Source organism: Camelus ferus, chromosome 6 (genome assembly GCF_009834535.1).
Source record: "Camelus ferus isolate YT-003-E chromosome 6, BCGSAC_Cfer_1.0, whole genome shotgun sequence".
Classification (NCBI taxonomy): Eukaryota; Metazoa; Chordata; class Mammalia; order Artiodactyla; family Camelidae; genus Camelus; species Camelus ferus.
In genome coordinates this window covers 5460601-5482221 of record NC_045701.1, presented here as the reverse complement: position 1 = coordinate 5482221, position 21621 = coordinate 5460601, and the positions used below count along the sequence as shown (strand labels likewise).

Here is a 21621-nt window from a genome sequence, read left to right as displayed (position 1 = left end):
TCACAATGTACAGCAACCGTGTGGTGAGTGAGCCTGGCCACACTTTACTGGAGAAGTGTGAAATGGTGCAATCTCTAAGAAAGGCAATTTCACATCCATCAAAATTAAGAGCTCACGTAACCTCTTCACTGCAGTTCTATTATCTGGGTATTTTTCATACATTATGTGCAATCGCGTTCATACGGAAGTGTTTGTTCTGACATTGTGTAATGGACAAAGTCTGGAAATCATTTAAAAGTCAGCCGATGGGAAATAATGCAGTCAGTCACAATGACATCCGTACTATGATGGGTAGCTGGGATCTAGAATTGTTTCCGAAACACAGTGTTAACTGAAGACCCCAAATTCATGCACAGATATGTGCTGATATAGTACAGAATGTTCTAGAAGAATACAGAAAATGCCGATAACCCTAGTTGCCTTGGGCGTAGGAAACGGGGTGTCAGGGAGAACCATGTCGTAAACCCTGCCGTGCCTGTTTAAATTTGCCCTTGCTAAAATTATTTAACCAATTTTAAAAGACAATTAAATATTAGAAACTAATTAATCTGATTAATACTGTGAAAATACTTCTCTGGCAAACAAAAAAAAGGCTGTTGCCTATTTAAATTTATAACAACTTTGAAGTATGCATTGAATTTTCATAGATGCCAGAAATATCAGTAGTTAATTGATGAAAAAAGGGATTGTGTGATTTAAGCAGTGGATTAAAAATATCTTAATTGCTCATCAGAAATATTTTAGGAGAACTAATCCTTATGTTTTCACAAATAGAAGTAGAAATTTCCATTATTTAACCAGAGAAAAAAACTTGTGGGCATTTATGTCAAATAGCTCATCTGTTAAGCTAAGGTGCAAATAACTTGCGTGAATTTGTTAATTTGCTCAACATAAATAGCTGTTTTTTAATGCTTCACGCACAACAAGTGCATGTTAGAACTTGAAGTAACTCAAGTACGTAGTTAATAACAAGTACGTTTTGATCTGCAGGACATTAATTATTCAGAATATTAATTGTGCAGACTATTATTAAACCGGTAATTTGAAATTTCACGAAAACTTAACAGCAGGTGTATTTTTTCTCTTCTTTAGTACATTTTAACGCTTAAAAATGTAAATGAATTTGACTGAAGAATACGAGCATTTGACCCACGCTGTCCTCGCCCCCTGCCATCGCTTGCTCTAAGGACTGGTAGTCCTTACGTGAATAAAATTGCTCCTATTATCAGCATTGGAATCTATTTCTTCACTACTTTAAGGATGCAAACCCATCCTTTTATTAAGGACAGTTGGCAGAGTTTAAACAACAGCATTCTTAAAGGCCGTGCTTCTGTTCCACAGTTCAAAGGCACATTCTCTAAGGTGAAACATAGCAGTTGTGGGAAAGGGTCCCAGAATTTCAAATTAAAACGTGTTTCGTGTTTTCTTCCAACATTTGCATTGATGATGGGACTGTTTTTTAAGACATATTTCATGATTCACGAGGGTTCAGCTGAGAGAGAGAAAGAAAAAGTTCTTAAGTCCTACCCGTTTGCCTGGTCATGTGGAAGCAGTGGCCCAGACCTCTGGGACGGTGTTTCCGCATCACTGTATAAAGCACTGGATTTTAGATCTTTGCTTCAAAGGTGAGGGAAGATGAATGATGAAGGTCGAGTGTTTATTCTCATGGATCTGAAGCAAACCTAGTGTTATCTCATGCCCTGGCCAAGGAGAGTCTGCCTTCGGCTCTGAGTGAAGCCTTGGTCCCCGCTGGGACCACGATCATCCCACCAGGGAACAGAACCGTGGCTGAGCCTACAGGCTCTTTTTGCCCATTTTTTTCATGAAGTTTTCGTGAAATTTCAAATTACCTGTTTAATAATATTCTCCACAATTAATATTCTGAATAATTAATGTCCTGCAGATCAAAACATACTTGTCGTTAACTACTGCAAAAGTATGTTGGCGTCTTTATTACTGCTGTTGCCTGATTAGAAAACGTCTTTCAAGAAGTCTAGAGATTAAGATCCAGAAACGGACAGCAGGGCACGTGGCGATGCTCCCAGATCAGGAAACTGTGAGCAACCCTGCCGGCTCCCTACCTTAACATATTTTTTCTCTTTTGTTCACTTCTGAATTCATACTTCTTAAACACAGGCACTCAAAGAGTAATTGTCAAATAAATTTTCTCATTGCAGTTAAGCCTGGTAAATAAGAGATCACGATTTATCACCTAAAGTTTCTTTTCATTATTGTGGGGTGAACAGTTTTTACCTGAATTTGTAAAACTTAAAAATCACAAATCGCTCTTTGGAAGATGGGATGGGAAGGTGGCTAGTGCCATCTTGTGGTGTCCTGCAGGTGTGACTTCTGTTCCGAATATCACCAAAAACCAGGAAAAAGACAAGCCAGCCTTTCATTTATACCTTGTTCTATGCAGAAAAGGTGATACTATTGGTTAGGACAGAAAAAAACGATCAACACAAAGCAGGAAGAAGAGTGATGACTTACATAGTGGACCGGCAGCCTGTTTTTCTTTAAATTAAAATTTTTTTTTTAAGTTCAAAGTACTAACGTACTTATAGTTGACCATTTTTGCCTCAGAGCTCACTTTTTTACAAAGTCCTCAATTTCTTCTTTTCAGCTGAGCATTCGATTCCCGAGGCTGTTTGTTGTTCTTTTTGCTAGATGGCACGTTCACCGAGTTCTTTGGGAAGGATGAACCTTGCATTTTGTAGCTTCATCTTTATATAAAGCCACCCCTTTTAACAGACACGGGAGAAAACCTCCCATTTCTCCCAAAGAACAGTCTCTCGAGTGCAGTTGCATCCTCCGCCCCAGTCGGGGGGCGAGGAGGGCCAAGGGGTCCGAGCGGGGAGCTGGCGTGGTTCCTGAGGGGAATTCGGGGCTCTCCGGGCCTGGGGAGGCTTGTAAGCACATGGTGGTCTCTGTGGGCAGCGCTTGAAATGAATCCCTGAGTCGCCTTGGCTTAACAGATGGGAACTGATCTTCTAAAGGAGACCCCCAACCCGTTTGCTTATCCATAGTGAAGACAGACTAGGGGCGAACCCCACGCAGCCAGTCAGAGCACACATTACTCGTCCAGGGCTTCAGGCCGACTGTCCATCTCTGCTAACTCTTATTCTTCGTACCCCAGGTATCCTGTGCAGTACTTTCTACACCTCCGTCTCTGCTTTTAAAACCTTCCCCACAGGATTCCTACGTCAGGTAATTGCATTCTGGCTTAACTGCAACAGCCTTTATGCAACCTTCCTGCTCTGGAGACCGTTCCATCCGGGCGGAGAGGCTGCACCCCGGGAAACGTGCCTAAGCGGGCAAAGGGCCGTGGGTCTTACGGGCAAGAGCAGGGGTGCTGGTGCCCTCTCCTCGTCTGTGGCGGCTGGGCCTGATGTCTTGAAGTTTTGTCTTTGCATCAAAACTTTCCTGCCCAGAGGGAAAATCAGAGAAGCTGCAATGGTAGTAAAATGTGAACTTGAAGGTCTTCATGTGCAAAGTCTCTCCACCTTGGAGTCTGATGGCCGGAGGGACCTGAGCAGAGCGGGAGGACGGCCAGCCTTGGGAATCACCTAGTCTCTCCCGGGACAGTTCTGTCGAGACGGGGTAACTAGACTATACGTGCGAAGTGACGGCCCAGCACATCCAATAGCCTCGTAGTTATACGCCAGTTTTTAAAAGAGAGATATTGTCTTTAGGAATTATTCACACCTATCCTTTCTGTTAATATAAAAACTGGAGCCAGAACTCATTTTTCAATCACATTAGCTTACACTTCACATCTCCCAGTTTTAAGGTTGTTTCCATTCATTCATTCATTCGTTCATTCTCCATATGTTTGTTCAACCCATCGCTACCTAGCACCAGTGGTGGGCGCGGCAGAGCTCTGAGGCGGGGAGTAAACGACTTCACCCCACAGAACTTAGATTCTGTTTTCACCCGTGATACGTCGTAGCTGCTTCTATGAAACAGCTCGAGAAGAATGCTGAGACAACCGTCCAAAAACGGATCCGGTGACATCCCGTTGACAGCACATCAGTGTGTGATGTCCTTTATCCCGTCAGGAGGGCCTCTGCCACAGCCAGCAGTGGTTCCGCAGAGCTCGGTGGGCAGCAGGAAGAAACAGGTCAAGGTTTAGGAGACCAGCGGTCAAGTGGCAGCCATGACGCACTGTGGCTTTTGTCCCTGTGTTTTTGGTCCCCGGTCTTGGGCCGGCAGGAAGGCAGACGAAGATTCAGTGTGTGCGGAAACTCAGTGGCTGTGTCAAATTGAGCTTAATGCCTCTGTTTCTTTAAATTTCTCCAAAATCTGGCATTATCTCATTTCTTCGTGGCCAGCGTTGGGGCACTGCTGACAAAAGCAGATATATGAAGTGTCCGCTCAGTGCACATCCCCAAAATGGTTTCAACTGTGCTTTCCCTGCAAAGTCAAATTTAGTAGCAAGGCCTTTGTTTTAAGTTGGGGGTGAGGGTGTATTAGGAACACTTGAGACAGAGAGTTGCAGAAGGGAAAGGTTGTAGGAACATAACATGTAACAGTGGATTTTTACCCCATTATTTCAGTATGCACATTGGTGCAAATCAAGTGAATAATAGAGCAGGTTGCCATTAAGAATGGCCAGCAAATATTTGTTCTGCTAATGCTTCAGTTAACCTGCTCTGGGTACAGGGAAGAATTACCTTCCTCCGGGTTAGCAAAACGAGTCTTCCCTGCCTTACAGGATCCGTGATGATGGTGACAAGGATGGTGACGAGGATGACAGCTAGCAGCATCGCTGGGCCCTGGGCTGGGGGCAGCCGCTTCCTCTCGGGACCCCTAGCTTAGCGGCCCGCGCTGCCCTCTGGCATCTCCCCAAATGTTGCCTGAATGCCATGGAAGATAAAGATACAGGAGGATACTCAGAATGCACGGATGCTTTGCAGTTGGGAAGCAGCTGGTGGAGAGTTAATGTCTCTTTTTAAGTAATTTCCCTATAAAGTAAAGTTAAAGAGAAAGAGTTAATGGAGGGAAATTATCCAAGGGGTAATGAAGACCCCCCAGCACCTTCTAGCAGGTGGAAACAGGCTTTGAAAGGGTGTGTTGGTAGGAGGTACCTTCACCCCCACGGCGTGGTTTGTGCTCTCACAGCACCCCCGTGACCTTGCCGGCCCTCCCACTGCAGGAGCAGGGGTCCTATTTAAGTCTCCGAGCACCCCAGCAGTTGCCCGAAGGATGAGACAAGCCATGTTGTTGTCTGCTGTTTTCCTGTCTCTTTTCCTCGTTCCTTTGTCTTCCCTGCTTAAGTTGAAGTGTGATGATTTAAAAACAAAAATAATTACCCACATCAACTCAACAGTGTTACCAACGAAGAAAACTGAGCTCTTATCCTTTGTGTGCCTCAGACCTCCTCATCCCAAGAGAACCGGCCAGAGAGTTCGGTGTCGTTCAACCCGTATGAGCCAGACCGAGGGCCGGCCAACGACAGAGGTGAGAACCGCTCCTGCAGCCCCTGGGCGTTCGCAGCGCGGGGACACGCCCCGCGCTCACTGCAGACCGCAGGCCGGCCTGTAATTCACCCCGCTGCCGGCAGCTGTGACGTGGCGGCGGTTGGCAGTGAGCGGCCCTGTGGGCTGGCGGCCGGTGGCAGGTGCCACGTGCCTGTGAACAGGGGAGACTTTCGGAGGAAATGGCCTGCACAGCCTCCCTCCCAATAAACCGGCTGCCCTGACGATGGTCTTCAGTCCTGCTGCTTCGGAATCTCTCCTCTCTCGCAGTGATCACCAGTATTCCTCACAGCTTCCTTTTCTAAGATTGCGTGCGTGGCAGGGTGTCTGTGTCCACGAGGAGGTCTCAGCAGGCGGTGCGGTAGTGGGCGACTGGTGGACACTGGAGCAATGTCCGAGTTGTGGGAATCTGGATTCTGTGAGGCCTGGAGAGGGTAGGGTTCAGGAAGACAGCCCCTCGGACTCCGCAGGCCTCCGCTAGACTTACCGGATGATCGCCGCTGGGTGACCTTCTTAGGTTTTCCAGGAGGTTTTTTAATTGGTGAAGTTGGTCTGTTTATTACTCCCCCCAAACCGCCCCACAGCTTAGTAGCTTAAAACCACCGTAGTCGTGCAAACCCTCACGCGGGTCAGGAACCTGGGCGGGGCCCGGCTGGGCCTCTCCCCGTCAGACGGCGGGTGGGGCCGGGCCAGCACGGGTGGAGGGGCGCTGAGGCCGACCGAGGCGTCTCCCTGCCTCCGCTGAGCCCCGGGGGCCTCCCGGCCGGGTCCCTGTGCCCGGCCCGGCTGGGCACTCTCCCAGCCTAGCAGGGCTCGGGGCAGCCAGACAACCTGCACGGCACTGAAGCGTCAATAGCCAGTTTCCCGCAGGCCAGGCAGAAGGTGCATGGCCTTCTGGCAGCTCACCTGAGTGTGCCACCAGCCTCGCTCCTGCGGTGCTCTCGGGGGTGACACGGTTACAGAAGCCACCAAGGGGAGATGACACAGACTCCACCTCTCGATGAAAGAGGGTCAGAACTTTCAGACATGGTTTAAAGCCACCATGGCCCGTTAGGAGGACCCCGTCTGACTTTGCCTCTGGCACAAAGGCCCCTTCCCGATGCAAGAAGAGGGGTCAGGTACCACAGGGACGAAGGCTTTCCCTTCCCCACCGTTACCAGCTGTGGGAGAACGCGTCTTGAGTGCCCACAGGCCCCGTAACTGCCCCGGGTGACCCAGGGCTCGAAAGGGGAGGCGTGCCCACAGGATGCAGGAGGGCGGCACTGTCTCGTGGGACCCAGCCCCAGGGTGCTGTGTTTCTGGCCTGCGTTGCAGAAGCCCAGCGCGAGGCCTTGCCCATGGACACCGAGGTCTACGAGAGCCCGTATGCGGACCCCGAGGAGATCAGGCCCAAGGAGGTCTACCTGGACCGGAAGCTGCTGACCCTGGAGTACAAGGAGCTGGGCTCCGGCAACTTCGGGACCGTGAAGAATGGCTACTACCAGATGAAGAAGTAAGTCACGGCTGTGCGCCCTCACATCACAGCTCATGCTCGTGCACGCTCACATTCCAGAAGCTCCTGAGTGTTTTCACGTATCGTGTTCATTTAATCCCAGACACGAACTATAACCCAGCACTGCTGAATCCTTTTTCATCAGCAGTGTAATTTTTGTTCACTTCTGGTACAATTACAAGCAATGCATCCACTATGCATATTAGCTATGTATATAATAATTATATATATCAGTGGTATTATTTATATTATTATATTGGTTGTGTTATTATATTAGTTGCGTGCCTTACAGAGAATTAGGAAATTGAAACAGACAAAACATAAGAAGATAAAAACGTCGTATTTTATGACCCAAACACTTCTCCTGTTAACGAGCCTGAATGTCTATATAATTTTTTTGGATCTTTATGTTGAATTAAAATGCAATCATTCAATGATAACACAGTGCTTTCACTTTTTTTTTGATTGTTTAAATTGTTTCATTCCTCTTAACCAGAAAATTCCTGTTGACAAATATCATTCGTCTGATTATTTATTTGCTTTATCCTATCATTTCAAATGGCAATACATGTGATACAACAATTGGAATAGTGACATTGCTAAAAATCTCTTCGTACTTCATTTGGTCTTTAGAAGACACCCCACAAGGAATGTTCAGGAAAATACTGGTTTCTGAAGTCCTTTGAAACAAATTCTCTCTTTGCATGTGTATGTTTGAGTTAGTATGTTTCTGAGATAAATATAACTGGGTTTGGGTTTTTTGATGCCATTCTGAATTTAAGGAATTTGTATAATTTTTTTTTTCTTGAGTAGGAGGTCTACATGAATCAAGGGTCAAAAATATAGACAAAAGTATAGACGGAAACTTTGGCTTTTAATCCTGCCCCTTCCACCATATGTGTGTGTGTGTGTGTGTGTGTGTGTGTGTGTGTAATGTATATGTGTGTGTGTGTAATGTATATGTGTGTGTAATGTATATGTGTGTGTAATATGTATGTGTGTAGTGTATATGTGTGTGTGTAATGTGTGTGTATAATGTATATGTGTGTGTGCGTATGACAGCTATGCTTGTTTTTAAATGTATATGTATATATATACACATATATAATCTTACACTTATTTTGAAAAATGAATATAAATTACCCTGTATTAAGGCATAAATTTTCTCAACTAGTTTGCGATGCTGAAATTCTTTGCTTAATTAAATACGTAAATTAGCAGGCGTGACCATGGATGCGTTATTTCGGCTAGAGGTTTAGGGAGAGGAGAGGCCGTGTAGGTCAATTTGGGGCAAAATGACGTCTTTGCAACACTGAGTTTTCCAATTAATAAACACGACCCACCCTTCCATTTCCTGGGGTCATCTTTAACTTCTCTCGGGTTTCTCTTGGCATGGTTGTTTAGTTTTCTGCACAGAGGTCTCGCACAACTTTCCTGTTGGATTCATTCACAGGGAGTTAGTACTTTTGATGTCAACATGTATGGTATAATTTTTAAATTGCTATTTGCTATTTCTTCTAGGACTGGTTTTGCCTGTCAGCCTGAAGCCCAGCAGTCTTGCTGAAGCCCCCTATTATTTTCCACTTATTATTTCCAGTAGTTTATCTATGTATTCTTTAACCCAGAAATTCTCTGTAAATGATGCCAATTTGATTATATTCATCCTGTCCAATCCTTATTCTTCTTATATGTCCTCCTTGTCTTATTGCATTAACTAGGAACTGTGGTTTGATGTTAAATTTAAGTGGCAGGAGCCTCATTCCTTATTTCAGAGGGAAAACATTTAATATTTCACCATCAGGTTTATAGCTGCTCTTTATCAGATTATGAAAGTTTCCTTCTGTTTCTACTTTTCTGAGAGATTTGTTTTTAATCATAAATGGTCTTACATTTTCTGTGGACTTTTATTTCCTCTACTGATATGACCACAGGTTTTCTTTCTCTTTTGTTGTGTTTATGTGGTGAATTACACTGATGGACTTTCCAGATGTTAAACCTGCCTTGCATTCCCAGAATAAACCCACCTTGTCTGTGAATTATGTATCATTCTATCTTTTTCATAGATTACTGCATTTAATTTATTAACATTTCCCTTAGAATGTTTACATCTATGTTCATGAGTGGTTGTCAGTACATTAGTTTCTTGTAATTTCTCTGCCTGTTCCTGGCATCAGGCTAATGCTGGCCTCATAAAATGAGTTGGGGAGTTCCCTTTCTCTTTTGTTTTCTGGAAGAGTCTGTGGGTGTTCTTTCTTCCTTAAACATTGGGGAGAATCAAGAGGTGTCTGCTTGTTAACTTAGACCCTTACCTCACACCATACACAAAACCACATCCAGGTGGATGGTAGACAGAAACGTAAAAGGTAAAACAGTAAACTGTCCAGAGGTCGCAGAGGAGGCTGTTTCCTTGGTCTCAGGAGGAGAATGAACGGGGAGGGGGCGGACCCAGGATGCTGATGATGTTCTAAACCTCCATCTGTGTAGCAGCTACAGCTTCTGTCCAGTGACACAAAGCATATAAATACTCTTTGAGTCCTAAGCTGAAGCTGTATGTGCTTTTCTGAATGTTATGTCCGACTTACTCTGTTATTCTGTTGTTTTACATATTTCATTGGATAGTTCTGTTTTTATTCTCCCGTTTCGGAGTTCAACAGAAGAGGAATACTTCCAGCATTTCTGGGAACTGTATCCCAGAGAGATGCAGTTTTTCAAATCATGCCTAGTTGAGTTCCATTCCTTTATTTAAGCCCTGCTATATCAGAATAGTTTCAAGAGCTCAAACGTGACCTGGATGATGTTTTTACTAGAAAACAGAAATAATTTGTTTTTTGCAAATTTGTTAAAGCTAGCTTAAAATGAACAAACTTTATTTTTTTAAGTGTTTTGTAAATTATGAACTGTAATAGTGTATGCTTTTTAATTCTGCATCTAGAAATTCATTGTAAGATATATTAAAGGAATGTTGTATTTACATACATTAGAAATACTCTTGAGATGGTAAATCTCAAGGTGTTATTGGAATTCATGAATGTCATAGGTTGCAAAGTTTATTTGAAAGTTATTTGAATATTCCATAATACGTAGGCTTTCCAATTGCTTGGGGCAATCTTCAGTGCTCTCCCATTATGTTTAACAACTTAGATGTTACTTTCTTTGTCTATAAAATGAGAGAACATGATTGGAAAACTAGTCGTTTACAGCATGGCTTCTCAAGATGACTTTCTGTTCCGTGACAGGTACCATTTCTAGCATAGGAGTTATGCTTCAATGGAAAATAATTATGTACGAGTGAGCCACTTTGAAAAATTTCTTATGTGTTATGACTTCTTTTGCAGAGTCATGAAAACAGTGGCTGTGAAAATCTTGAAAAACGAGGCCAATGACCCCGCCCTTAAAGATGAATTATTAGCAGAAGCCAACGTCATGCAGCAGCTCGACAAACCCGTACATCGTGTGCATGATCGGGATGTGCGAGGCCGAGTCCTGGATGCTGGTCATGGAGATGGCGGAGCTCGGTCCACTCAACAAATATTTACAGCAGAACAGGTGCCTTTAGGCGCCCCCACTGGTTATTCTCTGAAGGGCAGAGTCCACCTGCCCAACACACACAGTAGCCTGATGTCTACAAGAAGCCGTCTCTCCTCCCATGCCTACCCGGTGATGGTCCACACTCAGGGCTCTTGCACGGGGAGGCAAGAGAGGTGCGGTCTTAGGATCAAGTGCTCTTAGTTGTGCAAATTTTTTATCTTTTCCTTTGCTCACTCTGTATGGGCCTGTGGAGAGAATCATTCTTAGACTATCTTGGCAAGCAGTCTCCCCTCGTTCAAGCAGGCAGAACGAGCGCGCTCTTTTGAAAGAAATATTTATTTACCTGTTTGTTTTTGTATTGATTTATTATTTTTAATTCACATATAGTCAGTTTACAATGCTGTGTCAATTTCTAGTGTACAGTATAACATTTCAGTCATACATATATATACATATATTCCTTTTCAGATTCTTTTTCATTATAGGTTAGTACAAGATATTGAATATAGTTCCCTGTGTTATACAGTAGAAACTTGTTGTTCATTATTTTATATATAGTAGTTAGTATCTGCAACTCCTGAACTCCCAATTTATCCCTTCCCACCTCCTTTCCCCCAGTAACCATGTTTGTTTTCTATGTGAGTCTGTTTCTGTTTTGAAAATAAGTTCATTTGTGACTTTCTTTTTTAGATTCCACATATAAGTGATATCACTTTATTTTTCTTTCCCTTTCTGGCTTACTTCACTTAGAATGACAATCTCCAGGTCCAATTCATGTTGCTGCAAATGGCATTGTTTTATTCTTTGTTATGGCTGAGTAGTATTCCATTGTTTAAATATACCACAGCTTCTTTATTCTGTCATCTGTCAGTAGACATTTAGGTTGTTTCCATGTCTTAGCTATTGTAAATAGTGCTGCTATGAACATTGGGGTGCAGGTATCTTTTTTGAATTAGAGTAAAATAAACATTTAAATAAACATTTCACAAGGGAAACCAGTGATATTTTCAGAAATCACTTCTGAAAATATCTGTTGGTCTTTATTGAGGACAGCCGTCAATGGAGTAGCCATGCTGTGCTCACCTGCAGCCACGGTGGGGATGTAGGGACTCACGTGGAGTAAGTTATATTAACAGCCACTAATTACTTCATCCCATTTGCTACATTATGTTCCTACTAAACTCAGGGTTGGTTTTGTTACCTGTTCAATGTTGGAACTGGGATTCCCACTGACGCCTGGGTCTCCGTGAGACAGGTCTGACCACCCCCTTACACGGCTTTCCATGCAATTCAAAGCACACCTTGAAAATTCTACCAGTTAAACACCAGGAGAATGGTGTTCACACTTGAACACCTGTAGGTTAACATGGTTATTTGTCACCATTTGTGACTCTTGCTTGAGAAGAAAAGGAAATGAGTGGATTCACATTCCTTCTGTGCAAGGGGCGTGGTTGGTTGTTCTGAAATGAACTACCGTTCACTTTTACTGACGACACCTCTGTGACTTCCAGGCACGTCAGGGACAAGAACATCATAGAGCTGGTGCATCAGGTGTCCATGGGGATGAAGTATTTGGAGGAGTGCAATTTTGTGCACAGAGATCTGGCTGCAAGGAATGTATTGCTGGTTACTCAACATTACACCAAGATCAGTGACTTTGGACTTTCCAAAGCACTTCGTGCTGATGAAAGCTACTACAAGGTAGGGACAGCTCAGCTGACGTTCAGAGCAGCGGGTAGCAAAAATCTGAAATGCAAATGTGTGTCTTCTTTATTTTATTACAGTAGGGTTTCAAGAGGCAATTTCCTTGTGTAAATATAACTATGTAAGAAATGTTCATAAGCTTTGATTCTCTTGTTTTAAAAAATGGGAACACTGTAATATATCACAACTTGCGACTTACTCGGAATAATGTCTTCCAAACTATTCCTTAGAACAACAGGGAATCAGGGTATTAATGATAATTTGTTTTAAAAAAAAAACAAGAATAGAATTATTGTATTGAATTACTTTGGAATATACAGGTTGAACAGGTTGATTCTTGCAGGGTTTTTCGAAGCCCCTCTCTGAGCCCTCAAATGAACTAATCAGAACTAAAACAAGGGGGAAAAAATACGAAAGCCCCATCCTCATATGAACTCAAACACAGGGCGTATGTAGAGTCTAAGTTGGTCAATTGGAAAATGCTGTGGGGTTGAGCCCAGGCAGTGGAAGAGGGTGCCAAGGACAGATTCCCAACTCTTCCCTGGGAGTGTCCGGTGGTCCAGAAACAGAGGACAGACCCTGAGGGTCTAACCAGAGAATGGCAGGACGGGGCGCTGTGGGGTTGCCCTGAGTGGCTGGGGAAGCACGGTTAAGTGACCACACTGCCCCCCACTGCAACGATTCTCCAAGAGGCCAGCCAGGGGAATGGCAGGTGGCAACAGATAGCAGATCTCGTCCAGCTAAGAGTCAGCACAAAGGACGACCGACAGGAGCAGAGCTCCCCCCTGCATTCTTCATAGAGGAGCTGGCCCCCGAGCAAAGCCACTTCAGACATGAGCCTTCACTAGAAAAGCATCCAGTGAGCCCCATCCAGGGACTGCTGGGAAACGGAGCAAAGGGAACAGCTCACCTAGAATGACAGCCAGACATACACAGCAGTAAAAAAAAAAAAAAAAAAAAAAGGAGATTTTAAGGTTGGAGGTGCTTTGGGTCATGCACCTCATCACGACAATGAGAGAGAAGAAAACATAGACCATCCAAAACATAGACCCAAACAGGAGATGGAGAAGTGAGAGAACAAGTCACCCCAAAACTTAGTGCCTTAGGGCGACGCCAGGCGTGGGTTCCCTCGCAGCCCTGCCGCGCGGGCAGGGCCTGGTGGGGGCGCGCCCCCTGCTCCACGCAGCGTCCCAGTGGGGAGTGGTCCTGAGGGGGCGCGAGGGTTACTCCCGCTCTGCGCACTCACACAGCTCATGACTGACTTGACGTGGACCGTGGTCGGGGACCTCCACTGGGCTGTGCTCACAAACAACGACGCATCTGCACGCGGCCTCCCCGTGTGCCCTGGGCTTCCTCACTCACATCCTGGCGGCTGGGCCCTGAGAGCAGGTTATTCAGGAGGCAGGAAGGGGGGGCTGCTGGGCTTCCGTTGCAGAGCCAGGACCACCCTATTAAGGAGAGCGGGGAAGAATGACAGCGAACAGGGGGCCAGCTTTTCCCACTGCCACTGGTATTAAATGGCACACCATTGAAAAGTAAGCCAGTTAATCTCTGGAAACCAAAAAAGAAGAAGAAAACGTAGAAGATAGTGTAGAAGTGAAGTGAATCCACCCAAGGGAGCAGGAGTAGCTCATGCCAGGCTGAGCCCCCGGCCCCGAAGGAAGGGTTTTGCTGGGCAAGATTTTCATCTCTTTATGGCCATTCACTATTTTTTTTTAATTAGAAAGTTTAAAACTTTGTTTTAAATGACAACTAGCAGTCTACCCCAAAATAATTAGTATTAATATATAATTATATTATAATTAATATAATTAAGTATAGTTAATATCTATTAATATACAGTAATAGTGAAACATGCTTGTGAACAGTCCAGTATTTCGTGGAGCATAACCACGAAGCCATATTCAAGCTCAACACGCCAAACTCCAAGGAGCTGCGAGAGGTGAGGGAAAGAGGCTAAAAGCTACAAAAAAAATTCAGTCTGAATCTCAAAAATACATATTTAAATCTTAAAAACTTAAGATTTTACAATGTGATGGCATTTTTGAGTCTCAAATCAAATATACGTACACAGGCATTTTGCGAGTCATGATTTCATTTGTTTTCATTGTGGTAAAATACACACAACCTAAATTTGACCGCCTCACCCATTTTAAGGGTAGAGTTCAGCGATGTGAAGTACATGCGCTTTGTCTGCAGCCCATCTGCAGAGCTCTTTTCATCTTCCAAACTGAAACTCTGTACGCCTTAAACGACGCCCCACCCATCCCTCTCTCCCCGTGTTCTGCTTCCTGTCTCTATGAATCGGACTCCTCCAGGGGCCTCAGTGAGTGGAGTCACACAGTATTTGTCCCTCGGTGACCTGACTGGCTCATTTCACTGAGTGTAGTAACAGGTAACTGCATGACTCATCCACGCCTTCGCATGCGTCAGAATTCCCTCCCTTCCTAAGGCTGGATGGTGGTCCACTGCATCAGTATACCCATCTCATGTATCCATGCGTCTGTCCACGGTCACATGGGTGACTTCCACCTTCGGCTGCTGTGAACCAACACGGTGACCATAATGTTATTCTTAACGGAACGTCTCCCCTGGCGTGGTGAACAGACGCGGCGTCCATATCTTCTTAACGGAGCGTCTCCGTGCGTTTCAGGCGCAGACGCACGGCAAGTGGCCCGTGAAGTGGTACGCCCCCGAGTGCATCAACGACTACAAGTTCTCCAGCAAGAGCGACGTGTGGAGCTTCGGCGTGCTGATGTGGGGAGCCTTCTCCTACGGGCAGAAGCCGTATCGGGTGAGCGACCTCTGCTTCACTTCCTGATTACATGGCCATCAGAACAGATAAGCACCAGATTAGCTTCACCAGACCCTGAAGGTCATCAAATCTGGGCCCCCATTCTGAGTCTTTATCTTTTGAGAGTGGGCAGTTAGTATGATCTCAGTTTCTTCTAAAACTGAAAGAAATATTTGAAGCTACCTGGACAGTGTGTGTTTTTTTTTCTATTATGTCTTACACATTTAAATATGCATAAATATATGCCCAAATCAACATTTAATAGGATTGAAATAGAAATAGTGACTACTCCCATTATCAAATTGGCAGCTCCGTTACCGTTTTTTGGATTTTTTTAAATCAAAATATACGTACTGAAAAGTGCACAAATCCTAGAACACAGACTGAGGAATTTTGACAAATGGGACATGCCCATGGAACTGGCCCCAGATGAAGAAACAGAACAGAACCCCAGAAGCCCCCCACACCCGCTCCATGCACAAGGCTTACCCCGAGGGCAGCCCCGTCTGACTTCCAGCATCACAGATTAGGTGCTTCTGTTTTGCACTTGATGTCATGGAAGTCGCACAGCGTGCACTCTTGTTTCTTTTCGGGGCTGGGTTGTGTCTGTTGTGTTTCGCTGAATGCTGTGTTTTAAAAGCTCAGATGTGTTTTGCATGTTTCAGGGAATGAAAGGCAGCAAAGTTTCTGCCATGCTGGAGAAAGGAGAGAGGATGGGGTGCCCGCCAGGGTGTCCAAGAGAGATGTACGAGCTGATGACCCTGTGCTGGACCTACGAGTGAGTACCCAGCCCTCCCTGCCGCTCAGCCCAGCACGCTGCAGGCAGGTGGCATCGCCAGGCACTCAAAAGCATAAATGCTGTCCTTTATGAATCGGGGTGGGCTCCCTTCTAAACAAGCAATGGGGGAGGGGGCTTGCTTCCTGGACCAGGTGCTCGTGTTCTTCAGTCTAAAGAGTGTAGACAATTGCTCTAATTCAGGGCACCGGAATTTAAATGTCGGTAATGTTGGCCCAGGGGTCGGAGGGGTGGTCAAAGTGAAAAAAATATTCTTTAGCGTCTGGTCTGGGGGTGTGTGCCATTTCTGGTGACAGAGGATGGTGGCGGTACTTAGGGGGGTGCCATACTTGGCTAATTTCTGATTCCCGATCACCTTCCTTAGTGAGGCATGACCACGGATGTGGGCCAGCTCACAGATGGATTGGCTAAGGTAGCACGTCCCGAGAAGCGGCTCAGATCTTGGCACAGTGGCCCTCAGATTCTGCCCTGAGGGCCCTCACGTGGCCTGCCTGGTGGAGCACATGTGATGTTGTGGGCAGGTGATGTCAGGGCAGTTCAGCTGGCCAGGGAAATGCGCTGCACCTGAGAATCAGGAACGTGGCCTTTGACCTTGCCTGGGTGTGGCAACCTGGAAATGCATCGTGGGGAAACCCTAAGCCATGGTCTCTGTCCCTCTGGCACTGAAACATGCAGGTTGGAAGTGATGCGGCTCATATAACCAGGAGGTTTGTTCTCAGACACTGCAGCTGAGGCTGCAGGAGCGTTTAAGGATGAGGGATGTTCCAAGTGCCTGCAGATGCCACCTGGGGTTTCTCCGCATCCCAGGGAGCGTCTTCCGCCACCACAGCTGGGAGTGGAAGTGAAGAATCTCATTATTATCTAGAAGTGACCCTGGCACGAGCCCCAAAGGGGGAGGGCGGAGATTTCCCTGTCTGCTGCTGACACGGTTCAGGGAAAGGGCCTTTCGGTACCCAAGGTGCCCGTCTAGGCCCCCAGGGAGCTTCTCTGGCCCAGGTTGCCAAAGAGATGTCAGGGTGTCAGCAAGAGCGAAATCCAGCTGATGGATCTTAGGTGTCCATCACGTGCAGTCTTGACCTCACCTCCCCACGCCCGAACGGGAATCAGAGAACCACTGACAGGCAGGGCATGACATTGACATGGAAGTTCTGGGCTAGAAATCAAGGTGGGGGAGAGATACAGGAAACAGATAAATTACCCCAAGGTGATGTTACAAACCTTGCAGTCGGGCCACCGTGTGCCAGTGCTGAGTCCAGTCCCTGCTGCCCCACCTCTTGGTGCCTCTGACAGGCAGGGGCGGGAAGCACCTGCAAGACGTTCCAGGAATCCCATAAACGAGGACAGGCTGTTAAGCTTTTCCTCGACACACAATTCCGAAGGACCTATAAAGCCACTGGGAACGGGGCAGGCTTTTCCTGGCTTTTAGTAGGCACCGTGCACACCCTCCCCCCAGGATTTGGAGACCCGGTGGTCTGTGAGGAGTCACTGGGAGCAGCAGAGACCCCCCCTCAGGGTGGGAGGCAAGCTCATGGCATCTCCCCCACCCTCTTGTTGTGGAAAAATGTGTTACAGCTCTGTTATATCTCAGTTGTGACAACAACCTGGATCCAGGCGAGAGACCAAGCAGCACTCAGAGTTGGGGAACTCGGGTTTATTACACCAGCAGGCCCACAGGAGCTAACACTCCAAGCTCTGGACCCCGTCTGTAGCTCTACACAGGCCTTTATAGGCTGCCTGTTTACACTTTGCAACATCATATGCAAATAAGGTATAACAGAGTTTGACCAACTAGGAACAAAGGGGAACAAGGCACTCCTGGCAGTGCCCGTGGTGGGGGTGGCGTTGCCAAAGCCAGGAAGGAAACAGTCCCCCACCCCACCTCCAAGAAAAACAAGAACCCACGCTGGGGGCGGGGGCGTCACTCATAAGTGTGTCCCAGGGTCAGTTCACATCCTGTCTGTTCCCACATGCTTGTGGGAAAAGCCCTTGCAGATTGCGAGAATATGGAGATCCTGATCCTGAAAACACAGGGCCTCTGCCTAACGGAGAAAAGCTGGGGATGTTCGGGAGTCTCTGAGAGCTGGCAGTGATCGAGGTGGAGCCCAAGGTGTTGTTTAGAGATTGGCAAGCCCAAGGCACAGTGTCCCTGCTCTTCCCCGGCGCCAGGTCCTTGGCCTCTGTGCGCCTCATCGTCTGAGAGCCGCGGGCATTCACTGGGGCCACACTCACCACCCGAGCCAGCTGCATGCAGGCCATGCTGCTGTCCCCAGCGGGCGTGTGGTCGGCAAACCTCACGGAAGGCACAGGTCCCACCCCTGTAGGAGCCCGCAGTCCAGGGGAGGGGCAGGCAGGCAGGCAGGCAGGGACCGAGAAGCTCAAGAACCAGTGCATCTGTGATGTGTTCTCAGAAGGTGCCGAGTCCACGGGCAGCTCGGAGCCCAGGAGGACCCCGGGCCTGGGAGGGAGCAGCACGTGTGCGTGAGGACCTCCTGGGTGGTGGCTGTTACTCTGCAGAAGGAAAGGAAACAGCTGCTTGGGGCACAGAAGCACATGGAGCTACCAGAACCTGGTGGATTCAAAGAAGTAAATACAAAAGATCCCCATATAGTTTCCAGCCAACCGTTTTAAAGCATTTTTTTTTTCATGGTTTCCTCCATTGTAAACAGTCAGCCACCTTTTGCCAAAGTGATGGATCGTCCCATGGATGTGTAGATGAATAAATGGTTAGACTGATGATAGACGGATTAGGCAGACAGATTGATCAATTCATGATGGATGGATGGGTGGACGGGTATTTTGACAAACATACACATACACAGTTTTAGATTTGTCACCGACACACTCTGTTGATGGCCCGGCACCTACTGAGCCCCGCGAACAAGCACTAGCTGACACTGTCCTCATGGAGGTTACAGTTCTGGGCTGGGCTGGGGGCTGGGCGTTGCTAGGCAGACGGGAAACAAATTAACCCTCATATAAACACGTGATTACGTATTCTGATGGGTGCTGTGAACGACAGTAAAGGATTCCGGTGGGTGTGCATCTTTCCATTGGGGCGTCCGTATCAGCCTAAAGGAAGGGGCATTCCAGCTGAGAGCTGCAGGATGAGGTGCTTGAATGCAAGAAATGAGACACGAGGAAGGGGGCCACTAGGCAGGAAAAAGCACCCCAGCTCCAGGTGGACAGAAGTGGGCGGGCAAGGGGTGGATGGCAAGATGGCACACAGGCAGGACGCTTGGCCACCCTCCTCTGCAGGAGCTCGGCATTGGCCTGGCTTCCTAGAGGCAGCCTAACCCATGGTGGAAAGGAGAGGTTCCCTGGAAAACTGACCAGGTGTCTTTGCCGAGAGCCAGTCCGTATTCCTGTTTACCTACACTAGCTTGTTTGCTTGGTGCTAGGCTCCTGGGTGGATGAAGCCCTCGTGGCCAGACTCAAAGGGACGCTGTGCATTGGCATCCCTGTGGCTGGAGCAGAGCGCCCTGCCCTGCAAATATGATAAGGCTGCACTGTTTGGCTATAGAAGTTTAGTAACAGGGGGGAGGCTTCCTCGCTGTGTGGATACAGGTTTCCGCACATGATCCTGCATCCCAGGCTTGGTCATCGCTTCCCCTCCTGTCACAAAATTTGGTGGCCAGAGACACATCTTCCTGCAGTAAGCCAGAGGAAGCTTTGGTCTCCAGACAGGACCACAGGTGGCTGATTTTTGCAAACAGTTTTATCACGCTTTTCGCTTGCTCTTGGAAGCTCTCGGTCCAACCATCTATTTTGATGCCATTTGACGGAACTACCCATTTTGGTCCTGCAGACATCACTCTGCTCTCATAGTGGCGAGCGGTTCTTGATCCCTGGCTCTTCTTTCGTAGCTGGACTGAGCCACGTGAAACTGCAGCTGTTGCAGGTCGGAAAGGTTGAGTGTGGACACTTCCTGCAACCGAACCTCAACGTCTGTTTCACTTACTGGGCAGTTTTACCCACTTGCCGTGTGGCCCCAAGTCTTGCAAAATAAAATTAATTTCCAAGCGAAGATAGAGTCTCAGAGTTTTGAGAAATATTTGCTCCCAACTTATATCCTTTCAGTGTGCCCGTGTTAGCGAAAGCAGAGAGGCCCAAAACAGTTTTGTTTAGATGCTGCACATTGTTAAAAACGTTTACCTGTGGTTTACGTACATCATCACCTCACTGGCCAACAGTGACAGAAGCAAGGCCTTGCTATGTTAAGGTTTATAACAGCAGCACGTCTTCAGAAAATTCAGAGCTGTCCGACTAGGGTGTGAGGAGGGAACCTTTGAATCGTGTCTACATTTTAATTTTCACAAGATTGTGGGTCAGATGTTCCATTTATGTCTGCAGCACGTTCACCAGCTGAGCATTTTCAGACACACTCTGTTTTGCTAGATCATAAAGAGACAGTCTCTGAACGTGGGATTAAAAGATTGTGACTGTGAAATTGACACAGCATTGCAAATTGACTTCAATATACACATATATGCACACAAAAAAAATCTTTTTTTTAACTTTTTTTATTGAGTGATAGTCATTTTACAGTGTTGTGTCAAATTCCAGTGTAGAGCACAATTTTTCAGTTACACGTGAACATACATATATTCATTGTCACGTTTTTTTCGCTGTGAGCCACCACCAGATCCTGTATACGCTTCCCTGTGCTACACAGTATCATCTTGAAGGGACATATGGGGACGCGAGCCACCCGGAGACCTCGCTGAGCGCAGACTGGGCCCCGGGGGTCTGGGGTGGGCCTGACGCCGCGTTCCCCACAGGCTTCTGGTCGCCGGGGGCTGCGGCGGGGACGCTCTGAGAGCCGCGTGGCCGCGGGGACGCCGGCAGGGGGCGCTCTCCCCTCAGCGCGCTAACGATGCCGCCCCCCCCCCCCCTTGCAGCGTGGAGAACCGGCCAGCCTTCGTGGCGGTGGAACTGCGCCTGCGCAATTACTAACTGATGACGGCGGGCCCACCCGCCGGTGGCTGCCCTGGAGCAGATGCGCCGCCGCGGGAAGACTGTGCCAAGCGCCTTGATTTTGAGTCTCCATCCCCCTCCGCCCGTCGGGAGAGCCGTGCTGACTGTTGTTCCCCAAAGCCTGTGCCGGACGGAACCCGCCCTCCGCCAGACAAACCCGTCCCGGAAGAGCCGTGGGGGGACGGACGGACCCCAGGATCAGAGGGCCCGTGGGTTCGTGTTTCTTGACTGCGGGTTTTCATGGCAGGTTAATTTGCAGGGTGTGTTTCCAAACTCCTTTCCGTCTGCAGCCCCCTGGCTCCTGGGCTGCGTTTGAATCGCGCAGCATCACCACCACCCGGGGTGCTGAATGTCCCCCCACCCCCAGCTCTGCGTTCTAAGCGGCCGCGGCCGGGGGCAGCCGCTGGCCCGTGACACCTGCCCTGGGGGAGGAAGGAAGCGGAGAAGGGGTGTGGCGGCCACCGGAACGAGGCTCCCTCAGGTCCCAAGACCGAGTCCTGCCACCGGAAAGCTTTCCCCATAGAAGTGCTTTGAGGCTTTTAAAAAAAAAAAAAATCAAGCTGAATCTTTACAGGGTCCAAGCCGGTAGCCAGTTAAGGGGAAAAAAACTCGGTACGGCTTCTGCTCTGTGAGTTCTGAGGCGGAGGGCTCCGGTCTGCGTGAGGTTGGGGGCCTGCTGCGATGAACTGGCTTGCTTGTCGCCCCAGAGCCCCTCTCCTGCGGGCTCCTGAGGACGGTGCTTGGCTGGAGATGCATTAATAAAGTTCTTTGTGGAGACGCAGTCGGGGAGAGGCTGTGGCCATGTCAGGCCTGACGCAGGGCAGACCCCGGGTGCTGCGGGCTGTCCCCGCCTGCC

The 21621-nt window shown here is 47.5% G+C and overlaps 1 protein-coding gene across 1 annotated transcript in view; it reads left to right on the top strand.

Moving 5' to 3' along the window:
- The window catches only part of LOC102521769 (tyrosine-protein kinase SYK-like), a 44409-nt gene extending 23089 nt beyond the window's left edge, over positions 1-21320 (top strand). The window contains 8 exon segments of the mRNA XM_032481006.1: positions 5376-5460; positions 6792-6969; positions 10305-10407; positions 10409-10515; positions 12009-12198; positions 14855-14995; positions 15661-15773; positions 20690-21320. Of these exon segments, the coding sequence (XP_032336897.1) occupies positions 5376-5460; positions 6792-6969; positions 10305-10407; positions 10409-10515; positions 12009-12198; positions 14855-14995; positions 15661-15773; positions 20690-20744 (972 nt within the window). The 3' untranslated portion in view covers positions 20745-21320.
- Positions 21321-21621: the final 301 nt, after the last annotated feature.